General features: G+C 40.9%; 1 protein-coding gene across 1 annotated transcript in view; it reads left to right on the plus strand.

Moving 5' to 3' along the window:
- Positions 1–21722, plus strand: part of CNTN5 (contactin 5) — a 624505-nt gene that overhangs the window by 344746 nt on the left and 258037 nt on the right. The window contains exons 5-6 of the mRNA XM_087721123.1: positions 7438–7561; positions 13551–13726. Of these exons, the coding sequence (XP_087577249.1) occupies positions 7438–7561; positions 13551–13726 (300 nt within the window). The remainder of the gene's footprint in view (positions 1–7437; positions 7562–13550; positions 13727–21722) is intronic.

Consider the following 21722-nt stretch of genomic DNA (forward strand, 5'->3'; position numbering starts at 1 on the left):
TTTCTCTAGGAAAATGTGTGGCTAATTAATAATTATATATTATAATTATATTATATAATTCTATTATATTAGATAATTAATTGTTATTAACAATAATTAATAACTATTATATAATTCACTAATTAAATCATACACATATAATATCAGTTTTGAGAAGTGCAGTGGCCTAGAAGTGGAGATCTCGCCTCACAGTCAGGAGGCTGTGAGTTCAATCTTGAGTAGTGGCAGGTATATCTCTCTCTCTGGCACAATGAGTAAATAACAGCTGCAGACTCTGCATTGGTGATAGGAAAGGCATCCGGCCAATAAACACTCAACTCCATTCAGTTACACATAACTGTGTTTGTGTGTGTATGTGTGTGTCTGTGTGTGTGTGTCTGTGTGTGTGTCTGTGTGTGTATCAGTGTTCGGTTTCAAAATTTTTTAGAACCTCTTCTGTAGGTGTGGCCTGCTTTGTGGGAGTGGCTTGCTGGCCATGTGACCCAGTGAGAGTGGCTTGCCAGCCATGTGATCAGGTAGGAGTGGCTTGCCAGCCATGTGACTGGGTGGGCCTGGCCAACTTGTAAAATGTGGTGAAACCCACTTAACAACGCTCTTGCTTAGCAACCAAAATGTTGGCTCAGAAACTCTGGCATTTGAAGCACGCAAGTCTTAAAGCTGTCAAGTTACAAGACCTTTGCACCCCTAATCCTTTAGGAAAAAAAACCCAGGGGTGTTCAAACTTGAAATCTTTAAGACTTGTAGACTTCAACTCCCAGAATTCCTCCTCTCGCTCTTCATCTTGATGATATGCGGAAGCGGGGGGGAGAGAGAGCTGGAACCGGATCTAAATGGCTCTGTAGATTTGTGGAACCTCTTCTATAGAAGAGGTTAGAACTGGCAGGAACCCACCCCTGGTGTATGTATGTGTTTGTTTGTTTGTGTGTGTGTGTGTGTGTGTGTGTGTATGTGTGTGTGTGTTTATGTATGTATTTATGTATTTATGTGCTTTTTTTCTTTTGTCAAAGCACCTGGTATCCCCAAATATTGGAGGGAGCATACTGTTTCCTATTTAGCCACACCAGGTACTTTGACAGAAGAAAAAAAAACCCTCTTAATTACTCTCCTGGCTCCGCTGATATGGGAGGAGAGCTTGTGGCTTAGAGGTTAATACAACTGCCTAATATGTAAAAACAGCCCAGGTTCAAATTCCAGCAACGGTATGGCTAGCTGGTCAGAGTTAAATAGCTCAAAATAGATCAATACTAGTCTCGTTTCATTTATTTATCAGTAAAAAATGTAATAAATATGTATATATTCAGGGACCGGGCTACCTTAGGGACCATCTAATTCAATGCAGCAATCCAGCAAATTTGACATGCTGCAGATTCCATTAGCTAGAAAGAGCCAACTGAGGGGAACAAGAAGATGGGCTATCTCTGCTATAGATCCTGTTTGTGGATTCATTCAGACATTAGAATGGCCCCAGCTCTTTCATAAGGCTTTAGAAACTTGGCTGTGAACTACAGCCAGGGCTTGGAAAGTGTCAAAAGCTCCACATCTTGGCTTTACCGTTATCTAAAAAAGTAAAAAATAAGTAAAAAATATACTTACCATATTTTTCAGAATATAAGATGCACCTTTTTCCCTCAGAAAAGAGGGTGACAATCTGGGTGCATCTTATACACTGATTACAGCATTTTTTGCCTCCTGAAACCCCATCCCTTCACCATGCATAGCCTTTAGGAGGTTTCCATAGTGCCCCTGGGGACTGAGGAGGGTAGAAATGAGCGAAAAACAGGTCATTTTTTTGCTCAATTTTGCCTCAGCCCTCAGGAGCTGTATAATCTATAAGTCTCCTAAAGGCTATGCATGCCTTTTTTTTTTCTTTTACAAAAAACAGGTCCATTTTTGTGAAAATTGGGCCATTTTTGGGAGGTCTGCAGAGTGCAAAAACTTTATTTTTTAATTTGCCTCTTCAAAATCTTGGTGCGTCTTATACTCCGGTGTGTCTTATACTCCGAAAAATACAGTAATGCATCTTACCAGTTTCTCCACAAGCACAGAAACAGAAGACAATTGAAAGTCTGTAGTCCTAAAGACCCTTTAAGAGTCAGAAATGGTGATCTGCAAAACCATATTTTACAACGCAACATTCAAAGGTCTAAGGCTGCTGTACACAGCCATCCACGGTTTAGTGTAATCTGTAAATCCTGTTGTGATATCTGTAGGATTCCAGGCACGTTTCAGATATTTGATTCTTTTCAGGTCTGAAAAGAAAGTTGAGGTTACAGTCTCTACCGCTCTAGTCTCTAACAATGAACACAGTGGCATTTATTTCTGAAAATCTTTGCCAACTAAAATGTCAGCAATTTTTTTAAAATGATGTAATGCTTTCTAGTTCCTTGTTGTTGTTTCTTTGGCATGGTTATATATTCTGCTGGCAGTGCTGTCTTTATCTACCACAAACTACTCTGATCTTTTGAAGTTGGGTGGTGTAGAAATGCAATGAAAAATAAATATCCACAGATGTGTTCAAATAAATCTCCCAGAGATAGATTGCCAATAGTCACATATGTGATTTGCTAGGAATCCCTTTTGTGCTCCTCTGAGAAACCAAATTGACAAGGATTGATCGGAATCATTATGTCTATTGAGAAGGACCACATCATGCCAATGTTTAGGCACCAAAGTGTCTTTTTGTGTGTGCAAAAAGCTTTCAAATTAGCAGATGAAAACCATTGGTTTGTTTAAGAGCATTCAATCATGGGGATTAGGAACTGAAATACACAAAGCAAATTATCCTGTCATTTATTTATGAAGAGCAGTGTTCATGTAAATGCTACAAATCCTTTAACTAATTTCCAGGAAGCTAACATTTTTAATTTCTTTTTCTTCTGGCTGGATCATGACAAGCAGAAAATCAATGGATGTGTTCTGACCCAGCTCCCCAAACACGACAAGCCCACGGACGTGAACTCAAAATTCCTTCATTAGGAAAGCCAGTAGCCCCGTCAAAAAATTTCTCTCTCAAGGCAGGCTAACAAGTCCATTTGGTCCAAAGATGAATAGTTGTTTGCCATGTCTATACATCTCCGCCCCCTGCCTTTTATCCCCAGAGCGAGGGTGGGACTTTGTTAGAAGGGGTGGCTCTTCCTTCCCAAGGATCAGCCCATAGATTTCCATTGCTCTCCTCTCCTCTGCCTTCTGTGCATCCGCACATCAGCCACTGGACCCAGATATTCCTCCTCTTCCTCATTAGTCACCTCCAGACCTGGGGGCTGTTGACTCTCCATTTGAGGGCTGATGGATGGCTCCCCTCTCTCTGTGTGTCTTTGCCAGCTCCATTCCTCCTTCCCCCTCGGAGCTCTCAGGTTGTCTTGATGTCCTGACTCCCATGCCGCCTCCTCCTCTGATTCGGCTGCTGGAGGGGCTAGCAGCCGATGGGCCACAACAGGGTGACATTTTCACCAGCAAACAAAAAGTTGCTGTCCTATATTGCATATATTGGTTAATTGATACTGGCTGGTTACCTCGAGTTAGTCTTTCTTATAGTTCAACCTTCCTCATAGACAAGGGTGTCCGTAGGAGTGTCAAAAGTCAATATGGTTGCTATTGCACATTCAATACAAGTAAAAAAGGAGAAAGGTCTTTGACTGTATGGTTCTAGATCAGTGGTGGGTTCCAGCAACCGCTACTGCAGGTTCACTAAGGGATGCAGCCTTATGCATGTGTGCTTAATGTGCGCTCCGTGTACATGCACAGCACTATAAAAATGCTTCTGCACACGCACAGAAGCCAAAAACAAGATGGCAGCTCCTACAGCGCCGTCGGCAGAACCATTTCAGGGTGTGGCAGGCCTGAGTCACTGCCGGTTCCAGCGACCCAAGCCGTCAAGCTACTACCGGTTTGGCCAAACCAGTCCAAGCTGGTAGGAACCCATCACTGTTCTAGATGCCATATTGGCTTTTTTGACTCTTCCTGCAAATACTTCTTTCATTATCAAAGTTCCATGCAATCATGTCCCAGTCGTGCTTTTCCAAGAGGCAACTGGACTTTCTGTTCTTTCTCTGAAGATGTTTTGCTTCACATTAAAGAAGTTCTGAATAGCTGAAGAAGCTTTTTAGATGAGAAGCAAAATATCTTCAAAGAAAAACAGAAAGTCCAGTTTCCTCTTGAATAAGCACCTTTGGGACAACCGTGACCTGGATGACTGAGAATCTCCATAGACATTTTCATGCCACCAAAATATATGCCACAAATTTAGAATTGGCAGGGCCATTATCATGTTTTTTGTAACCCCCTACATGAATACTCCTAAGAGCACTAGAGAAATGCATATACAATGAAAGATGCAGATATTCAACTTCTGCCCATTTCTTAGTTAAATAAGCAAAAGACACTCACCAATCATGTTTTCTTTCAAATACATTTGAAGTGCATCATGAAAGCATATTCTTTTTCAACTCAAAGAGGAGGGAAAGAATAGAAGACAATCTTTTTTTCCCTGCAAAGTGCTAATTTAAACGGCATAGTCATTTGATATGTACGATAGAGCTTGTTGTGACCCACCAGCGGCCAGCAAAGCTGGCCGCAGAGTCAGACAATGAGGAGGTTGGGGAGGAACATAGGCCAGTCCTGAGGGCTGAGGAAAGCTCAGGCATCAGAGGCAGAGAGGAAGCTAGATAGCAGTGAGGCGGAAGAACAGTGGAGCCTGTTCCCAGTGTGAACATGCACAGAGCTGCCAGAAAACAAGAACAACTAAGAAAGCAGGGTTGACTTAAGAGTAAATCCACACTTTGGAGGTGATTGGCTCCTCCCATAGGAAACAAAAGAGGAACGAAGGGGAAGTGGACTTTTACAGGAAACAATTCGTTCATTCAGTCGTTTCAAGAGTGGAAAGTTCTCCTTGTGACTATAAGAGACTCTGCCAAGTTTTGCCGTGCCCTGCATTTGGAAACTAGTTATTTGGCAGCTCTCCAAATGAGATAAGGTTCGTGTGGATAAACATTCCTCTGAAAGTCTATTTGCTAAGCCTTGCTGACTGTGAATGAAAGGAATTCACAGTCGTGTAAATAAAAGGGGTTCTGCTTTATAAGGAAGCCTGGGTCAGAACAGAACTCAACCTGTTTATACATATAATTCTATCTTACTCAAACAGCAATGTCATTCCGCTTCAGTATCCCCAGTCCTGTATTTTATACAGTGTAGCTTTCCTTGGTTTATGGGAAATCCATATTTCACTTAGAATGGATGGTAGGCTTAGTTAAAGAGATAAATGATGAATAATATGGCCAGGCACACATTTGGATTAACAGGGTGGTTTGGCTTAATAAGTAATTCAAGTACTTATTTCCTCTTTGAAAATTGGCTGTGATTGATTTTGAAAACCCTGAGTAAATGGCTGTTGAAGTCCTCTTAATAACTGGACTCTGAAAACGCGAACCTTGATAGAAAATTAAATCTGAAGTCCGAGGGGTGTGGGGAAAGGATTGATAACTTCTGAAATGGATCCTGTACATTTTCCCACTGTGATCTTTGAAATTAATAAAATCCGTTCCATGACGTTTTGTTGGAAGTAGCTTTTTGAAGGCAATCTAATAAGTCCTTTTCTTTCAAATTTTGGGTAGGATTGGCTCACTCAAGATCAGCTTGGATGCTAAAAATCATTTCTGTTCAAGGGGCTTTCAATCATGTTGAAGTGCCTCCTTTTCCACTTCAGTTTGAGGCATCAAGATTGAATGACTCGGCGTTCTGAGTTGAGGCACCATCTTGAATTTAGATGGCCAGAAGCTTCCATTTAATTGTTGAAGAAATTTACATAAGCTTGTGTGTGCTATGTGCTTAGAGTTCAAAGCATTGTTAGAGACTCCACACACACACTTTATGGTCTGTTTCTGTGGCTCCCCTCTGTGAAGAGGTTTCAAAGTATCTATAGCAGGAGTTCCAGATTCTTTAAGCTTTATTCCTTATGCGATCTATCTGGTAAACTCACAAGATTCATTTTTCTCACCAGCTACATGTATACAATAGCAATAGCAATAGCAATAGCAGTTAGACTTATATACCGCTTCATAGGGCTTTCAGCCCTCTTTAAGCGGTTTACAGTCAGCATATTGCCCCCAATAACAATCCGGGTCCTCATTTTACCCACCTCGGAAGGATGGAAGGCTGAGTTAACCCTGAGCCGGTGAGATTTGAACAGCCGAACTGCAGAACTGCAGTCAGCTGAAGTAGTCTGCAGTGCTGCATTTAACCACTGCGCCACCTCGGCTACAAGAGGGGACAACCCTCTACAAGAGGGGACACGGTGGCTCAGTGGCTAAGATGCTGAGCTTGCTAATCAGAAAGATTGGCAATTTGGCGGTTTGAATCCCTAGTGCCACGTAATGGAGTGAACTCCCATTACTTGTCCCAGCTTCTACCAACCTACCAGTTCGAAAGCAGGTAAAAATGCAAGGAAAAAAATAAGAACCATCTTTGGTGGGAAGGTAACAGTGTTCCGTGTATCTTTGGCATTTAGTCATGCCGGCCACATGACCATGGAGATGTCTTCAGACAGTGCCGGCTCTTTGGCATTGAAATTGAGATGAGCACAACCCCTAGGGTCAGGAACAACTAGCTCTTATGTGCAAGGGGAACGTTTAACTTTACTTTACATATATGCATCCGAACTAGATTGTGTTTTTGTCTGTGTAATATAATATATGTGGGTATACACATAATTTTGTATTGATTTATTTATTTTGTCATGTTCATGTAGTGTATATTGGAGGTGGTGATCCTTTGAGAGCTGCATGCAATGAAATTTCATTTTAATGTATGCCGATTAATGCACATTCAAAGTAATAATAAAGTTATTCTTAGTCAAAGTCTAAGTATATAGCCATTCAGCACAAATATAGGTTAGTCTGGGAGGCATATTACATCAATGACTAAAATGTGTATGTTTGTGGCAGAGATGGATTCCCACAAGTTCAGACTGGTTCTGGCGAGTAGGTAGTAACTTGGCCAGCCATGCCCCCGAACCGATTCTATGGGCAGCCCCATAGAAGCTGCCATCTTGGTTTTTGCTTCTGTGCATGCAGATATTTTTTTTACCTAAAGCACATGTGTGCATCGCACGCATCAAGCACACACGCATGTGAAGCACGTCCCTGATTGAACCAGCAGTAGAAGAATCCAGAACCCACCCCTGGTGTGTGGTGCTACTAGAGCCATACTACATCTTGGCAGATGTAGGCAGCATACTGATCAAACCTAATCTAAAGGACATCCTGAGTATTTGATGACTCTACATACGTGTATATTTATATCATTTGATGATTGGGAAGAGAATGAATTGTTTTCTGAAGTAGATCCCAAAAGTTGATGCTGAACAAGCCTCACAATTCATAGCTCTGAGCAAGTACTTTCAGTAGTAATCTCTGAAGGAGATCTTCCTTTTTGTCTTCCTAGAGGGTGTCGATTATGGGCCGATGTTTATTCAAGAACCTGACCCTGTGATCTTCCCCATGGATTCAGAGGAGAAGAAAGTGTCTCTCAGTTGTCAAGCAAGAGGAAATCCTGCCCCAACCTACAGGTAGCTAACATGTTTTAGCAACGGAGCTGAGCCACCTATTTTGATTCCAAGTCTGTGTACAGTGGTCCTTGACTTACAACCTTTTGTTTAGTGGCGGTTTGAAGTTACAACGGCACTGAAATAAGTAGCCTATGACCATTTTTCATACTGATGGCCATTGAAGCATCCCCATGGCCATGCGATCCAAATCCAGACGTATGGCAACAGTGTTGTGTTTATGAGGTTGCAGTTCCCCAGGGTCACATGATCACCTTTCGCGACTTTCTGACAAGCAAAGTTCACGGGGAAGCCAAATTCACTTTACAAATTGTGTTACCAACGCAACAACGGCTGAGTGGCTCACTCAGCCATTGCGGCAAGAAAAGGTCATCAAATGGGGCAAAACTCACTTAACAACCGTCTTGCTTAACAATGGAAACGTTGGGCTCAGTTGAAGTCATACGTCAAGGACTACCTATATTCTGTTTTTTTTAGCTAAAATCTATTCCATTGTTGTTTTAAAAGATTCAGTTATAAAACTATCTTAATTTATTCATTTACGTACCTGTCTTTTTTCTAATCAATGAATTTCCACCAACTGACACAACTGTCAATGTACGTATCCTTGCACAAAGCACCATTTTCCCTAATGTTCACTTTTGTGCAAACTGTTCCCAATGGCGCTAATTTTTGTCTGCCTTTTTAAGAAGGTTATTCCAGTTTGAACGTTGGTTCAGACTATGAAAGTCGGATCATTTCTAGGGGTGGGCTTCAAAAATTTCAGCAACAGGGTCTCTGCCCAGTTGCTAGGTGGGCGTGGCCATGGTGGCCATGGCCTAATCGTCCTCCTGCACCACGGAGGGGGGGCATTTTTGCCTTCCCCAGGAAAAAGCCCATGAGGCTTCCTCGTGCCTCTGGGAGGGCAAAAAATGCTTCCCCCAGGCTCCAGAGGCACTCCGGAGGTGTCAGCACTCCTCCATTGAATAATTAGGAAAGAAAACCACGAGACTCCATTGATAGAAATCAAGTGTACTTTTACTAATTATAAATGATTAGAAGCGTAGCAAAGCGAAGACTGATTATTTAGGCGCGAAAGGAAATGATATATAGAATAACCCATTCCCCACCCCTTGGCATCCCAGTTACAGTCCAATCATAATTCTCCCAAGTGTCAGGTGTGAGATAACTTCGAAAGGCATCACCAAGATGGAATGTCGGTGCCGTTGGCCTTGGCGGGAAACCTCCTCCGCATGCGCAGTAAGACAGGCAGCAGAAACTCCAGAATCTTCCTCCAGCACAATCAGTATTCCCCTCCCAAATACCATGCCCCCCCTCCCCATTTCAATGGCAGCCGAAGCATCAGCAAAGCAGAGGCTGACAGGAGGCCAGACACAGGCCCGTTTCTGGCCTTCCGGAACTTCCAGGAGGCCCATTCCCCCCCCCCGCCGCCCCCTGAGCCTCTGCGCGGGCCCTGCATGTACCTTGCATCCAAAATGGGCTGCATGGAGACTCCTGGGAGGGGTGAGAGGGGCCAGCCAGGGGTGGGATTTGGAGGTTCATTCAACCCGCCATAACGTTAGGTAAGGATTCCCCCCGAACCCAGGCAAATCCATAGCAGCCCACCCCTGATTAGTTCTTATTCACTGCAAAATCAACTATTTTTTTCCTCCAACCATAACAAGCTTAATCGGTTCATTCCTCCTGCTTCCACTATTTATTATGTCCAGTTTGATCATGAAGATTCAATTCTGCTTTAGATTTTTTTTTTTTAGAATTTCATTTCTTTGTCTAATAGAAAGACATGAATTAAAGACCATCTATATAAAGTAAAGTGCATTTTATTTTATTTTTTTTAACTACAGGTTAATAATATGAAATTCGCCTTCATCATTTGTTGTGGAAGAAGGAATCTTTTTTTAGATCTGGAACATTATATCTCAGATAAATAATTTGAAGGGTAATCCATTCATAGATCTGCTGTTCAGGTTTTGACCTTTATTTGTTAATTTGTTTTGTTTCTATATTGCCTTAATCCCTTAGGAGTCCTGGCAGTTTATAAGAGATAGTAACACAATAAAAGCATTCGATAAAAAATATAGCAAATTATTAAAATAAAATATTATTAAAATTCCTGAATTATTATTTTAACCTTTAAAGTTCTTCCACACAAGACTGTTTTCAAGGCTTCGTAAATCTCATGAAGAGAGAAGTGATACTAATCTCTTACAGAAAATTTATTCCAGATAGTAGCGCTACGACTCAAAAGAAACTTATTTCTAACTCTTCCCCGAAGCTAACATAGCAGGGGAACTGTCAGTAACCCTACATATGGTTTATTTTTATTTTATATTTTTAATTATTTATTTAAACATTTAGAATAGAATAACAGAGTTGGAAGGGATCTTGGAGGTCGTCTAGTTCAACCCCCTCCCTAGACAGGAAACCCTATACCATTTCAGACAAATAGTTATCCAACATCTTCTTAAAAACTTCCAGTGTTGGAACATTCACAACTTCCATTGATTAATTGTTCTGTCAGGAAATTTCTCCTCAGTTCTAAGTTGCTTCTCTCTTTGATTAGTTTCCACCCATTGCTTCTTCTCCTGCCCTCAGGTGCTTTGGAGAATAGTTTGACTCCCTCTTCTTTGTGGCAGCCCCTGAGCTATTCTCCCCTAGTCCTTCGATTCATTAAACTAGACATACCCAATTCCTGCAATGCTTCTTCATGTGTTTTAGCCTCTAATCCCCTAATAATCTTTATTGCTCTTCTCTGGATTCTTTCTAGATTCTCTGTATCTTTTTTACATTGTGGCGACCAAAACTGAATGCAGTATTTATGTTGCCCTTTAGTCAATCCTATACAGTACTACACACTTGATCTTAGCCAAAAGGCCGAGAAGCGATAACCCTATACAGTACATTAAATTATGTACATACCGGACTGGCAGTTCTTCCTAACATTGATGGGACTCCAGGGATCTGGGTCTTCAGCCATATAGAGTTTTCTAGTAAAATATATCACATTTTCAATTTTCAAGCATATAGTTAGAAACCACAGTTTTTATGTGCAAGGTTTTATTTTTGCACAGTTTTTATGTGCAAAAGCAGTTCTCACCCACCAGCAAGTGGACTGTTGTATTTTGTACTAACTGTAGCTTCAACAGCAGTTTTGTGTAAAATAACTTTGCAACCATTTGTAGAAGAGTTGATAGGCTTGCAGGTTCTGGTACCAGAACCACTTTCTCTGAGTAAGGCTGTGATTGGTGTACTAGCTAGAGCTGAGTAAAACCTCCATTACCAATAGACCCAAAGTCGACAAGAGGCTAATAGCCATTACCAATAGACTTATTATCTATTACCAGTGGTGAAATTCCTTTTTTTTACTACAGGTTCTGTGGGCGTAGCTTGGTGGGCGTGGCAAGGGAAGGATACTGCAAAATTTCCATTCCCAACCCACTCTGGGGCCAGCCAGAGGTGGTATTTGCCGGTTCTCCAAACTACTCAAAATGTCCGCTACCGGTTCTCCAGAACCTGTCAGAACCTGCTGAATTTCACCCTGCCTACTATTCATTACATTACTCATAGACATTACCCATAGACTCAAAATAGGCATGAGGCTAAGTACATCCCTATGTTGCAGTTCTGCTCCTTTAAGGAGATTGCTATCCTTAACTTTTTAACTTTAACTTTTAATAAATTTATATGCCGCCCAATCCCGTAGGACTCCGGGCGGCTTACAGAAACAAGTTAAAATAAGGAGTTAAAAAACTCCCACCCAGAGCCACCACTGGAGCAGAAAAATCAAGTCATTTCTGGACTTTCTAACAATGTAGGCTTCCTACATTGAATTCAATTTCTGGTTTTCTATCAATTTCTGCAATTTTCAGATGTCTGATCAAGATTTCCACTTTGTCACTGGCTTGGGTTATGTTGAGTTGGTCTTCTAAGTAGACTTTTATCGATATTAACTTTTAGTATATAATTTACATTATATAGACTATTGAACATCTACCTTATGCTAAAATCGTTGTATGCAAAGTGTGATCAATATGTGGATGTTTAAAAAAGATCCAGCAGATGTCATTTACCTTCCTAGTTTATTCCTAGCTTAATCCTTAATCATTCCCTTGAGCATTCTCAATAATTTTACCAATTAACATTCTGCATTTGGCACAATTTCTGTAATTGCAAGAGCCATATCAGGTTTGGTATGGTGAGAGATGCCTTCAAAAACAGGCAATGCCAAGATCCAAGATATAAAATTAATGCTGTAAACTTGTGGAAGACTTAAGATGTCCAATTCTAGGGATGTGCATATGTAGAAGAAAGAATCTGGGTTGGTGTGAAAAGGGGGATCAGCCAAGAATTTCATTTCATTTTCATTTCCCTTTATTTGTATGCCGCCCTTTTCCCTGGGGGGACTCAGGGCGGCTCACAGTTCAAAAAGGGGGGGGGGAGGACAAACAATTTTCCAACATGAAACAATACACATATTAAAAGAAAACACAAGAGTCACACAATTCAGGTGGGGTTAGAATCTTAACCCCAGGCCAGCCGGGACAGCCAGATCTTTAAAGCGCCGCGGAAGGACTGGAGGGTGGTGAGGGTCCGAATCTCCACGGGGAGTTCATTCCAGAGGGTCAGAGCAGCCACCGAGAAGGCTCTCCTCCGGGTAGTTGCCAGTCTGCACTGGCTGGATGATGGAATTCGGAGGAGGCCTAATCGATGCGATCGTATTGGTCTAGTGGAGGTAATTGGCAGTAGGCGGTCTGTCAAGAATCCCTACAAAGCCACAACAGAAGTATGTCCAATCCACCTTGAGTACCATTGATCCTCCTCTAACTCCGAGCATGTGCCAACCATTAGTTGAGAAGATTACTTGATAGACTTTTAGCAATAAATTAGCATTTATAATAAATCACATGTGGAACTGCTCTTTTGCGTTTAACAGTATACTTCAGAAGTTATTTGGAAGATGACCTTCAGAACTTACATGATTGCAACCACAACACCTTCCTACTATTCACTTAAGTAGCCTGACACTTTGCAGGCATTGTACCCAAAAAGTACAAGTGGACCAGGGATGGGTTGCACATGCTTATTTGCACAAAAATAGGTCTGTGCATGCGCAGAACATTAAAAAAGAAAAAAAAACATTTGTGCAATTGCAATTGTGAAAATCAAAATGGCGCCCCGTAGGAGAACCAATTTGGGGGCGTAGCAGGTCTGGGTCGCTGCTGGTTCCAGTGACCCAGGCCGCCAAACCGCTACCGGTTCGGCCAAACCAGGCTGAACTAGTAAGAACCCACCTCTGAAGTGGACGTATAAATGTAATAAATAAATAGAAAAACAGGTACCACTGCTTCAAGATCTGCATTAACAATAATGAAATAATGCTAAGGAATCCCAAAGACGAATGAGATCAGTAAATAGGTTTGCTAAATAAATAATAAACAAATGGAGCTGCAAGAGGCAGGACAAATTGCAATTATGGTACATAATTATGGCACTAGAGACAAGTGATTAAATTTCTTTTGATGTTTTCCCAGTTTAATCAATCAACAAAGGTTTGATAACCAGATAGAGAAACAAATATCTATAAGTGGTTTCTGAAGATAGGTTGGATAAGAAATTAAGAAAGGCTATCAAAATTAAGATAAAACTTTGTAGGCTGACCAAATGTACAAGAGAATGGTTGAATGCATAACCATGCTAAAGTTTCATACTCTTCACAACATTACACATAGTTTTCATCTCAGGAATATGGACACCGTTGGGTACACCAGGAGAAAATATGCTGGGGAAAAATGTGTATTGGAAATAAAAATACAAAATGTTTTCTTTAAAAAATTGTATTCTAGAAAATACCCGTGCATCTGAATATTTTGCATAGGAATGTTATGCAAATTCCTAAACTGAAAGCCAGATTAAAAGTGAGCCCATTAATTGCATCAACTGTCCATATTTTCTTGAAACTTAATTAAACTATTTATTTTATTTTCCTTCCAAGGTGGCTCCAGAATGGAACCGACTTAGACATAGAAAGTGATTACCGCTACAGTGTAATAGAAGGAAGCCTTATTATCAACAATCCCAGTGAATTAAAAGATGCTGGGCAGTACCAGTGTTTTACCACCAATGTCTACGGTAGCATTTTAAGCAGGGAAGCCTCACTTCAATTTGCATGTAAGTAACAATTTTGTTATCCCACTTTATCACCGTTTGGATAGAGATAATGAAGTCATGTTGAAACAATGCAAAAAAAAAGTCTAATTGCGTCATGAAGAACCAGATAATTATATTCATATCTATGAATATAGGAATTTGTTTTATACAGGTGATCTTCGACTTATAATCATTCCTTTAGCAACCTTACAACACTGGGAAAAAATGACTTACTCTATGACCGTTTTTCATACTTACAACCATTGCTGCATCCCCATGGTCATGTGATCAACATTCAGACATTTGTCAACTGGCTCATATTTCTGATGGTTGCAATGTCCTGCGATCATGTGATCAGTTTTTTGTGACTTCTGACTAGCAAAGTCAATGGGGAAAACAGATTTAGTTATCAGCCATATTACTGGACTAGGGGAGACATGATAGCAGTGTTCCAATATCTCAGGGGCTGCCACAAAGAAGAGGGAGTCAAGCTATTCTCCAAAGCACCTGAAGGTAGGACAAGAAGCAATGGGTGGAAACTAATCAAGGAGAGAAGCAACCTAGAACTAAGGATAAATTTCCTGACAGTGAGAACAATTAGTCAGTGGAACAACTTGCCTCCAGAAGTTGTGAATGCTCCAACACTGGAGGTTTTTAAGAAGAGATTGGGCAACCATGTGTCTGAATTGGTGTAGGGTTTCCTGCCTAAGCAGGGGGTTGGACTAGAAGACCTCCAAGATCCCTTCCAACTCTGTTATTCTATTCTATTCTACTAACTTGGCTGCAATGATTCACTTAACAACTGTGCCAAGAAAGGTTTTAAAGACGAAACTCACTTACCAACTGTCTTGCTTAGCAATGGAAACTTTAAACTGAATTGTGATCGTACTTAGAGAAGTACCTTGTATTTCCTTATTTTTGTCCAGAGTACTTTTGTCTGTTTGTTTTCCATATTAACCATCTCTCCATTTGAGTGATGCCTGATCTGAAAAAAAGCCCCAAGAACTGTATGATGTTTTCCTAGGATTTAACTGACCTTCTGATGTTTTCCCCTGAACTCAGTTAAAGTATGAAAAGCTAGAGAGAGGCAATAGACAGATGCAAATCAGGAAAGACAAACATAAACATCCCTCAGCTTCCCCCTAATTAATGAAGTTCTAAACTCCTAGATCGGCTGGCGAGAATTTAACTAATTGTTTATTTTGCCCCTTTGGGGGCAAAAAAAAATGAAAACAAATGATGTTCTATCAAGGGAGTATGAATGTGGACTAAAAATACAAAATACTTTTTGAGCTACATTCATCAGATCTGCTGGAGTGATGACTTCAAGCATTATTGGGCAACGCAACCAGACTTTGCACAAAAGAGTTAAAGAAACAAAGTTGACATTAGTTGACTGAAAACAAGGACAAAGAAATCACCCCCATGTTATGTTTACTTTCCTGGGTGACAAATTCCCAAGGCTGACGAAGAAAGAAATTACTGTACACCAGCATTACAGAGCAAGAGACTGCCAAACTGAACCCAAGTCGAAAGGTTTTTAGGCTTATCTCAACGGGCCTTATCGAACACAATGAGTGTTTAACACATTTGGAATTGCTAATTGATGAAATACCTCTTCTGTCTATCTGCCTCACCTATAACCTGTATTTGCATAGTAGTATTCTCCCCCCCTCATCAAACCCACCTCATCCAAATTTAAATCTTGCATCAGTTCAATCATTGCCTGAAGCTAACAAAGTGAACTATAGTTTATAAAACCTTATGCCGTTTAATAAAATGTGTTAGTGGCTTTAAATAAAGTTTACATGAAAAGAGGAGGCCAGGTTCCTTTTGATCCTGCTTTGTCCTTGTGGGGAACAAAAAGTTTTTTTTATAATCCAGTCTGAGAAAATAGATTTTTGCTTCAAGATTTTGGTCCTAGGATGCAGACAATGAACATTGTTGCTAACAATTTAGCGAGTGCATTCAATTACAACTGATCCCCTCATCATTTGTATAAACCCAACAACCCTGATGGAGTATTGTGTGTGTGTATGTAGGTATTGTTATAAAACAGGGATGGGAAACTCAAGGCCCATGGGTTAGATTCTTACTTATATCTGGCCTGCAGGGCTGCTCTGGAAACAGCAAAGGACCAGCCCAGAGTTCCTCTGCCAATGAAAATGGAGGTTGGGAGGGGCTGCGCCCATCCCCCAGGCCGTGTTTTCAGCCACGATGGCTTCCTGCAGACCTCTGCCAGTGAAAATGGAGCTCAGGAGGACTGCATGCAGCCCCCATCTGAACTTTATTTTGGCTGGCAGTGGGCTGCAGGAGGCCATCCTTTTCAAAGAAGAGAAGAAAGAAAGAAAAAAAGAAAGAAAGAAAGAAAGAAAGAAAGAAAGAAAGAAAGAAAGGAAGGAAGGAAGGAAGGAAGGAAGGAAGGAAGGAAGGAAGGAAGGAAGGAAGGAAGGTTATAATGAGAGTAACGGGGAGTCTGAGGGAAGTCCTACCTTAGCACTTCACCACCACAGGTGTCCCTGACATGTGTGATCAGGGCCGGATTTTCCTATAGGCTAACTAAGCTTCAGCCTAGGGCCTCAAGTTCAAGAGGGGCCTACATTCAAATTGTTAGCAAAATTAAAATTACACTATTCTAAAAATAGTGAACACTAAAACACTGAACCGAAAATAAGGAGAAATTCTACGCATATGACTAATAAACAAACATGAAAATGTATTGGCTAAGATCGTTCCAGCGCCGCAGCAGTTGGGGAGCCCGCCCACGTTCCCGGCACCGGCAGTCAGGCGAGAGACGCGGCCGCTCCCAGTAGCCGCCCTGTCGACGTGGAGCCCATCAGCGGCCAGGCAGATGAGGGCGAGGGGGCCGAGCCGGGCAGCTGAGGGCAGCAGGGGAGGCGGCTGGCCTCGCTGCCTTTGCCGCAGAGCAGAGCCGCCCTCCGTCGGGAGGCCAGCTATATATATTGATATATATTGATATATATCACAGTAATTATGTATTTTATTGTCTCTCATGTAATTTACAAACTTAAAAATGGGAGGTGAAAGGGCCTTATAAGTGGAATAACCTAGGGCCTCTTTTCATCTAAATCCGGCCCTGTGTGTGATATTGAGTTGGCCACATCCACCCCAGCGCCCTGAGGTCAAACACAACCCTGATGCGTCCCTTAATGAAATCAAGTTTGACACCCCTGTTATAAAACAATGGGTTTTGTTGTACTCCTCTGTTTTAGTTAATATGTTAATTCATTCATTGATCCATTATACATTATAATGGCGTTGTTGATTCTTAGTAACTAGTAGATTTTCTCATGACAGTCTTTCCTTAACTTGGCCGTTCAGGGTTGCATTCAACACCGCCCAGAGTTGGCTATAATAAAAAAATAAAATAAATTGAATCGATCCACCTTGCTTTTAGTTGTCCCTTTATCTTTCCTTCCACCTTTCCCAGAATTAGAATCTTCCATACAGCAGCAAATACCTCACAATTATTTTATTCCAGCCAAGCATTTGCCTTTCTTCTCTTGAACCAGAGGAACAACTTCATTGGATCGCTAAAGTTTCCCCCAAATTGGAAATACCCTCTCAAGATGTGGTAATTTGAGCTTATTGCCATGCTGACAAGGCATTTGAATTGATAATGTGACATCTCTGACTTCCCTCACAAGCCCGCTGAGTGTAGAACCTGGAAACTGCAAGCCATCGATCAAAAGTTTAATTCTTGCAAATTTGTATCAGACACAAAATGAATTTAGAGCAAGAATCCCATGCTGTTCTCAGCTTTATCTCAATATTGCCACACAATTGAATTGATAGGGTGCATTTAAATACACAGTGTGATGCTTTCTAGTGGATTTGGATGATTCGGGTAATAATCCGAAATATTTTTTTTTTCCAAGATAGAGGAATCCAAAGGACCTACAATGCCAGCGGCAAGAATTCATATAAGAGGCTAGCGAAACCTCCATCCTCACCAACCAAGACCAATTTTCCATAGTGGAAAATGCATGGGGGAATTGGGCAACAAGCCTGCTTAGAAGGATAAAGGCTTTGAATGATTTAAACTGTCTACCCCTTTGATAGTGAACCAGTAGTGGGTTGCAGCCAGTATGCAGGCGACTCCATCTTAGTGTTCTTTTGGGAAGGACGTCCAGTTGTCAAAAAGATGAACACACTTGAAAGGATTAGAGAGCAACTTGAAATAATTTCATTCATTTGAATATGACCTTTGTCCATGGCTCCTGCTTTCTGTTGGAATCCCTGGAATTCCTTAAACATTTTGAATCTCCCCTTGATTCTGGAACTATGAGATCCCTGTGAATAGAGTCATCCTCCCCAGCTGTATTATAAATATACAAGTGGGGAGAATATTTTCTGCTGCTCTATCTTGACACTCAGCAAACCTAAATTTCATCAAAATGACACATGCAGTTGACAGAGATTCTACCGTTATCTACCGGCATTCCAATGCATTCTCTGAGTCAGCTTTTTCATCATGAGTCATGTTTCATCGTTAGTTACCCATCCCTGATGACATTTATGCCTACCCCTATTATACAGAGTTTTTATTGCTAGAGTTGATTGATTGATTATGTGACATCAAGTCAGTATCAACCATTAGTGAACACATAGACAGTTTTTTCTCGTAAAAGGTCTTTCTGATAATTTTCTGTACTTATTCCTGTTTGCTGTTATTTGGTGGACATCCAAAATCTGTAAATCACACTCGGTCCCATAAAGCTACTTCCTCCTCCTCTTCCCTCAAATGTATCTCCTTTTTATTGAACTATTTCATTTTAAGCAAGAGCATAGGCTTGATGAATCAAAAGGTGGAATTAAGATTGCTGGGAGAAATGTCAACAACCTCAGATATGCAGATGATACCATTCTAATGGCAGAAAGTGAAGAGGAACTAAAGAGCCTCCTGATGCAGGTGAAGAAGAAGAGTGCAAAAGTTGGCTTGAAAGTCAACATTAAGAAAACTAAGATCATGGCATCCGGCCCTTTTAATTCCTGGCAAATAGATGGGGGAGAAATGGAGGTAGTGACAGATTATATTTTCCTGGGCTCCAAGATAGCCGCAGATGGGGACTGCAGCCAAGAAATTAAAAGACGCTTGCTCCTGAGGAGGAAAACTATGGCAAATTTAGACAGGATACTAAACAGCAGAGACATCACCCTGATAACAAAAGTGAGTATAGACAAGGCTATGGTTTTTTCCAGTTGCAATGTATAGCTGTGAAAGTTGGACCATAAAAAGGGCTGAGCGCCAATAAATTGAGGTCTTTGAACTATGGTGCTGGAGAAGACTCCTGCAAGTCCCTTGGACTGCAAGGTGATCAAAATGGTCAGTCCTAGAGGATATCAACCCTGACTGTTCTTTAGAAGGCCAGATCCTGAAGATGAAACTCCAATGCTTTGGCCACCTAATGAGAAGGAAGGACTCACTGGAGAAGAGCCTCATGCTGGGAAAGATTGTGGGCAAAAGAAGAAAGGGACGACAAAGAATGAGGTGGCTGGATAGAGTCACCGAAGCAGTAGGTGTGAGCTTAAATGGACTCCTGAGGATGGTAGAGGACAGGAAGACCTAGAGGAACATTGTCCATGGGTCATGATGGGTTAGACACGACTTCGCAACTAACAGCAACAACATAGTGAATGGAGAACTAAGTTTCCCCTTCCTTCATATTCTCTCCTTTGGAACACCCTTACCATATTATTGAAGAGTCATAAAAACATGATTCTTCTGAAAAGCACTGATGAGCAAGATCATACTATGACTGTTTGGTGTAGTGTTTAAGGCAGAAGACTAAAATCTAAAAGATTGTGAGTTCTGCTCCTGCTTCAGGAATAAAGTCCACTGGAGGATCTTGGGTCTGTCCTTTCTTTCCGCCATCAGAAGAAGGCTATGGCAAACCAATTCCAAGAATATTCCCAGGAAAACATCAAAAACCTGCCTTTGTTGCTGCAGGGATTTGTCCAAACAGTCATCAGAGTCAATACTGACTTGAAGACACACACAATTTTTTTAAAAAAGAAATGACGGTATCCTGGTGGTGGCTCAGCAAATAATTGATTATAATTGGATTCATTGACTTCAGTTTTTAATATTTTACCTAATTTATGAAATGCTACAATTTGGTTCTATGAGTAGAAATTGAGCAGGATATAAACAGTAGAAATAAACAAATTTGACTTCTGTTCCTAAATAATAATCCAATAAGTTTAAGAAATGAGGAGCAGAGTAGGATACATAGATAAGTTCTCAATAGGCTTTGGAAGATATTTATTAAGATTCCAAGTAATATACCCATAGCAAACAGAATTCTGAGACAAGCAGATTCCTCAAAGAATAGGTTTATTGGACATATCATATTGGCACAGACTGGTGAAAACCAACTCTAAAGGTTCCTGCGGTTTTCACCTAATTAAAAATAAACATTTCCCCCCCTTTCCCAAACAATCAGTCACATGGTCCGATCAAGGTGCTGTCTGGTTCCTTGGAAACTTTACTCCTCCTCTCTTCAGCCCCCTGTGGGAATGTCCTTGGTTCCCAGGGGAAACTTTTGTTTTGGTTACAAACCCCAGCTATCTCTATTTCTCCCCTCCCTATCCCTCAGCACCATTGTGGCAACACTGAAGCCTCCAAGATGCCTCAGTCAGGCCAGCTTCAGGGTTGACAATAAGATTTTTTTGATCAAATACATCAGTGTTAATGCCAACCAAATGCTTTTGAGAGAGGGAGTTTCACAGCTCACCATTCTATGGCACCTGGTATGTGTCAGCCACAACAGCTACCACAGGAGCACAGATCATAGAGTGGAGTCTCCTCTCTGTATTCCAGAGCCCATCTGTTTTAGATGTGCAAATAGAGATTGATTGATTTATTTTGCTTAGAGACAACTAGATCAAGCATGAAGCTGTCTGCAAAACCTAACAGTATCTAAGTGACACTAATAGCAGAAGGTGAGAAAATATCCAAAATGCTCAGGATACGGATACTATGGTCTTAAAATATTAACAATGTTAGACAGCTGCTAGTATGACTGCTGCTATAACATTGCAGAATGATATTTCATCTGTCTTTCCTTAACTCCGAAGTGTGCTTCCATTCACTTTCAGTGGGAACTCAATTGAATAGGAGTATCAGCAAATAATTAAAATGAACAGACTGATAAAGGAAGTAATGTCTGAAATGGTTAAGATTTGGTCAACTTTTAGGGAAAATATGATGACAACAGTTTTAGGTGACTAAACATGGATCAATGACAAGTTATCAATAAGTAGTGATATCTCTACCAGCAGCACATATTTGTCAAGACTTATCAGCTTCTATTCTCTGTCAGGCTCTCGTGAATATCCATAATTACATGCCCATGAGACGCAAGAGGCACCTTGATGAGATACCTCTTGAGCAATCAAGTCAATTACACCAGAATGATTCAGATCTACAACTGCTTGGGTCAACGCTTTTTGCCGAGGGCATGAGCATAATTCACTTAAGCCCGGAGTCAATACTGCCTCTATGCCTTTTGAAAGAAGAATGAAGTGCAATTAAAGTGATGCCTGGGGGAAAAAAAATTATGGCATAGCAATGCATGGAGTTCAATCAGGAATTGTAAAAATTGTGCTGATGAGACTGTGCAATTTCTACTTTAGGGAAGATCAATGGAAAACAGGAAAACATCTCTATGAAAATAAGTGATTAGTCTTATTTTTCCTAATGCAATAAAGGAGAGTGGCTTTATTTGCAATTCATTAGATGTATCTAATAAACACGTCTCAAAATGAACAGGATTGATAACCCAGTCTGGGCTGGTTCGTTAATTAACATCCTCATGATGACTCTCCTGTTATAATGAAGTAAAAATCTGTTCATAAATTATTTTGTTGTTTGAGGTCTTGGTATGACGGTTTGATTTAGATGCTGCCTTCCAAATCTCTCCAGCAGATTTTCTCAATTTCACTTTCTTCCCCCAAGTTTATTCTGTTGATTGTTTCTGGCTCCTTAAATCTA

This window comes from Thamnophis sirtalis, unplaced genomic scaffold (genome assembly GCF_051295495.1).
Source record: "Thamnophis sirtalis isolate CommonGarterSnake01/CBP01778 unplaced genomic scaffold, rThaSir2_p1.2 scaffold_8, whole genome shotgun sequence".
NCBI classification, from domain to species: domain Eukaryota; kingdom Metazoa; phylum Chordata; class Lepidosauria; order Squamata; family Natricidae; genus Thamnophis; species Thamnophis sirtalis.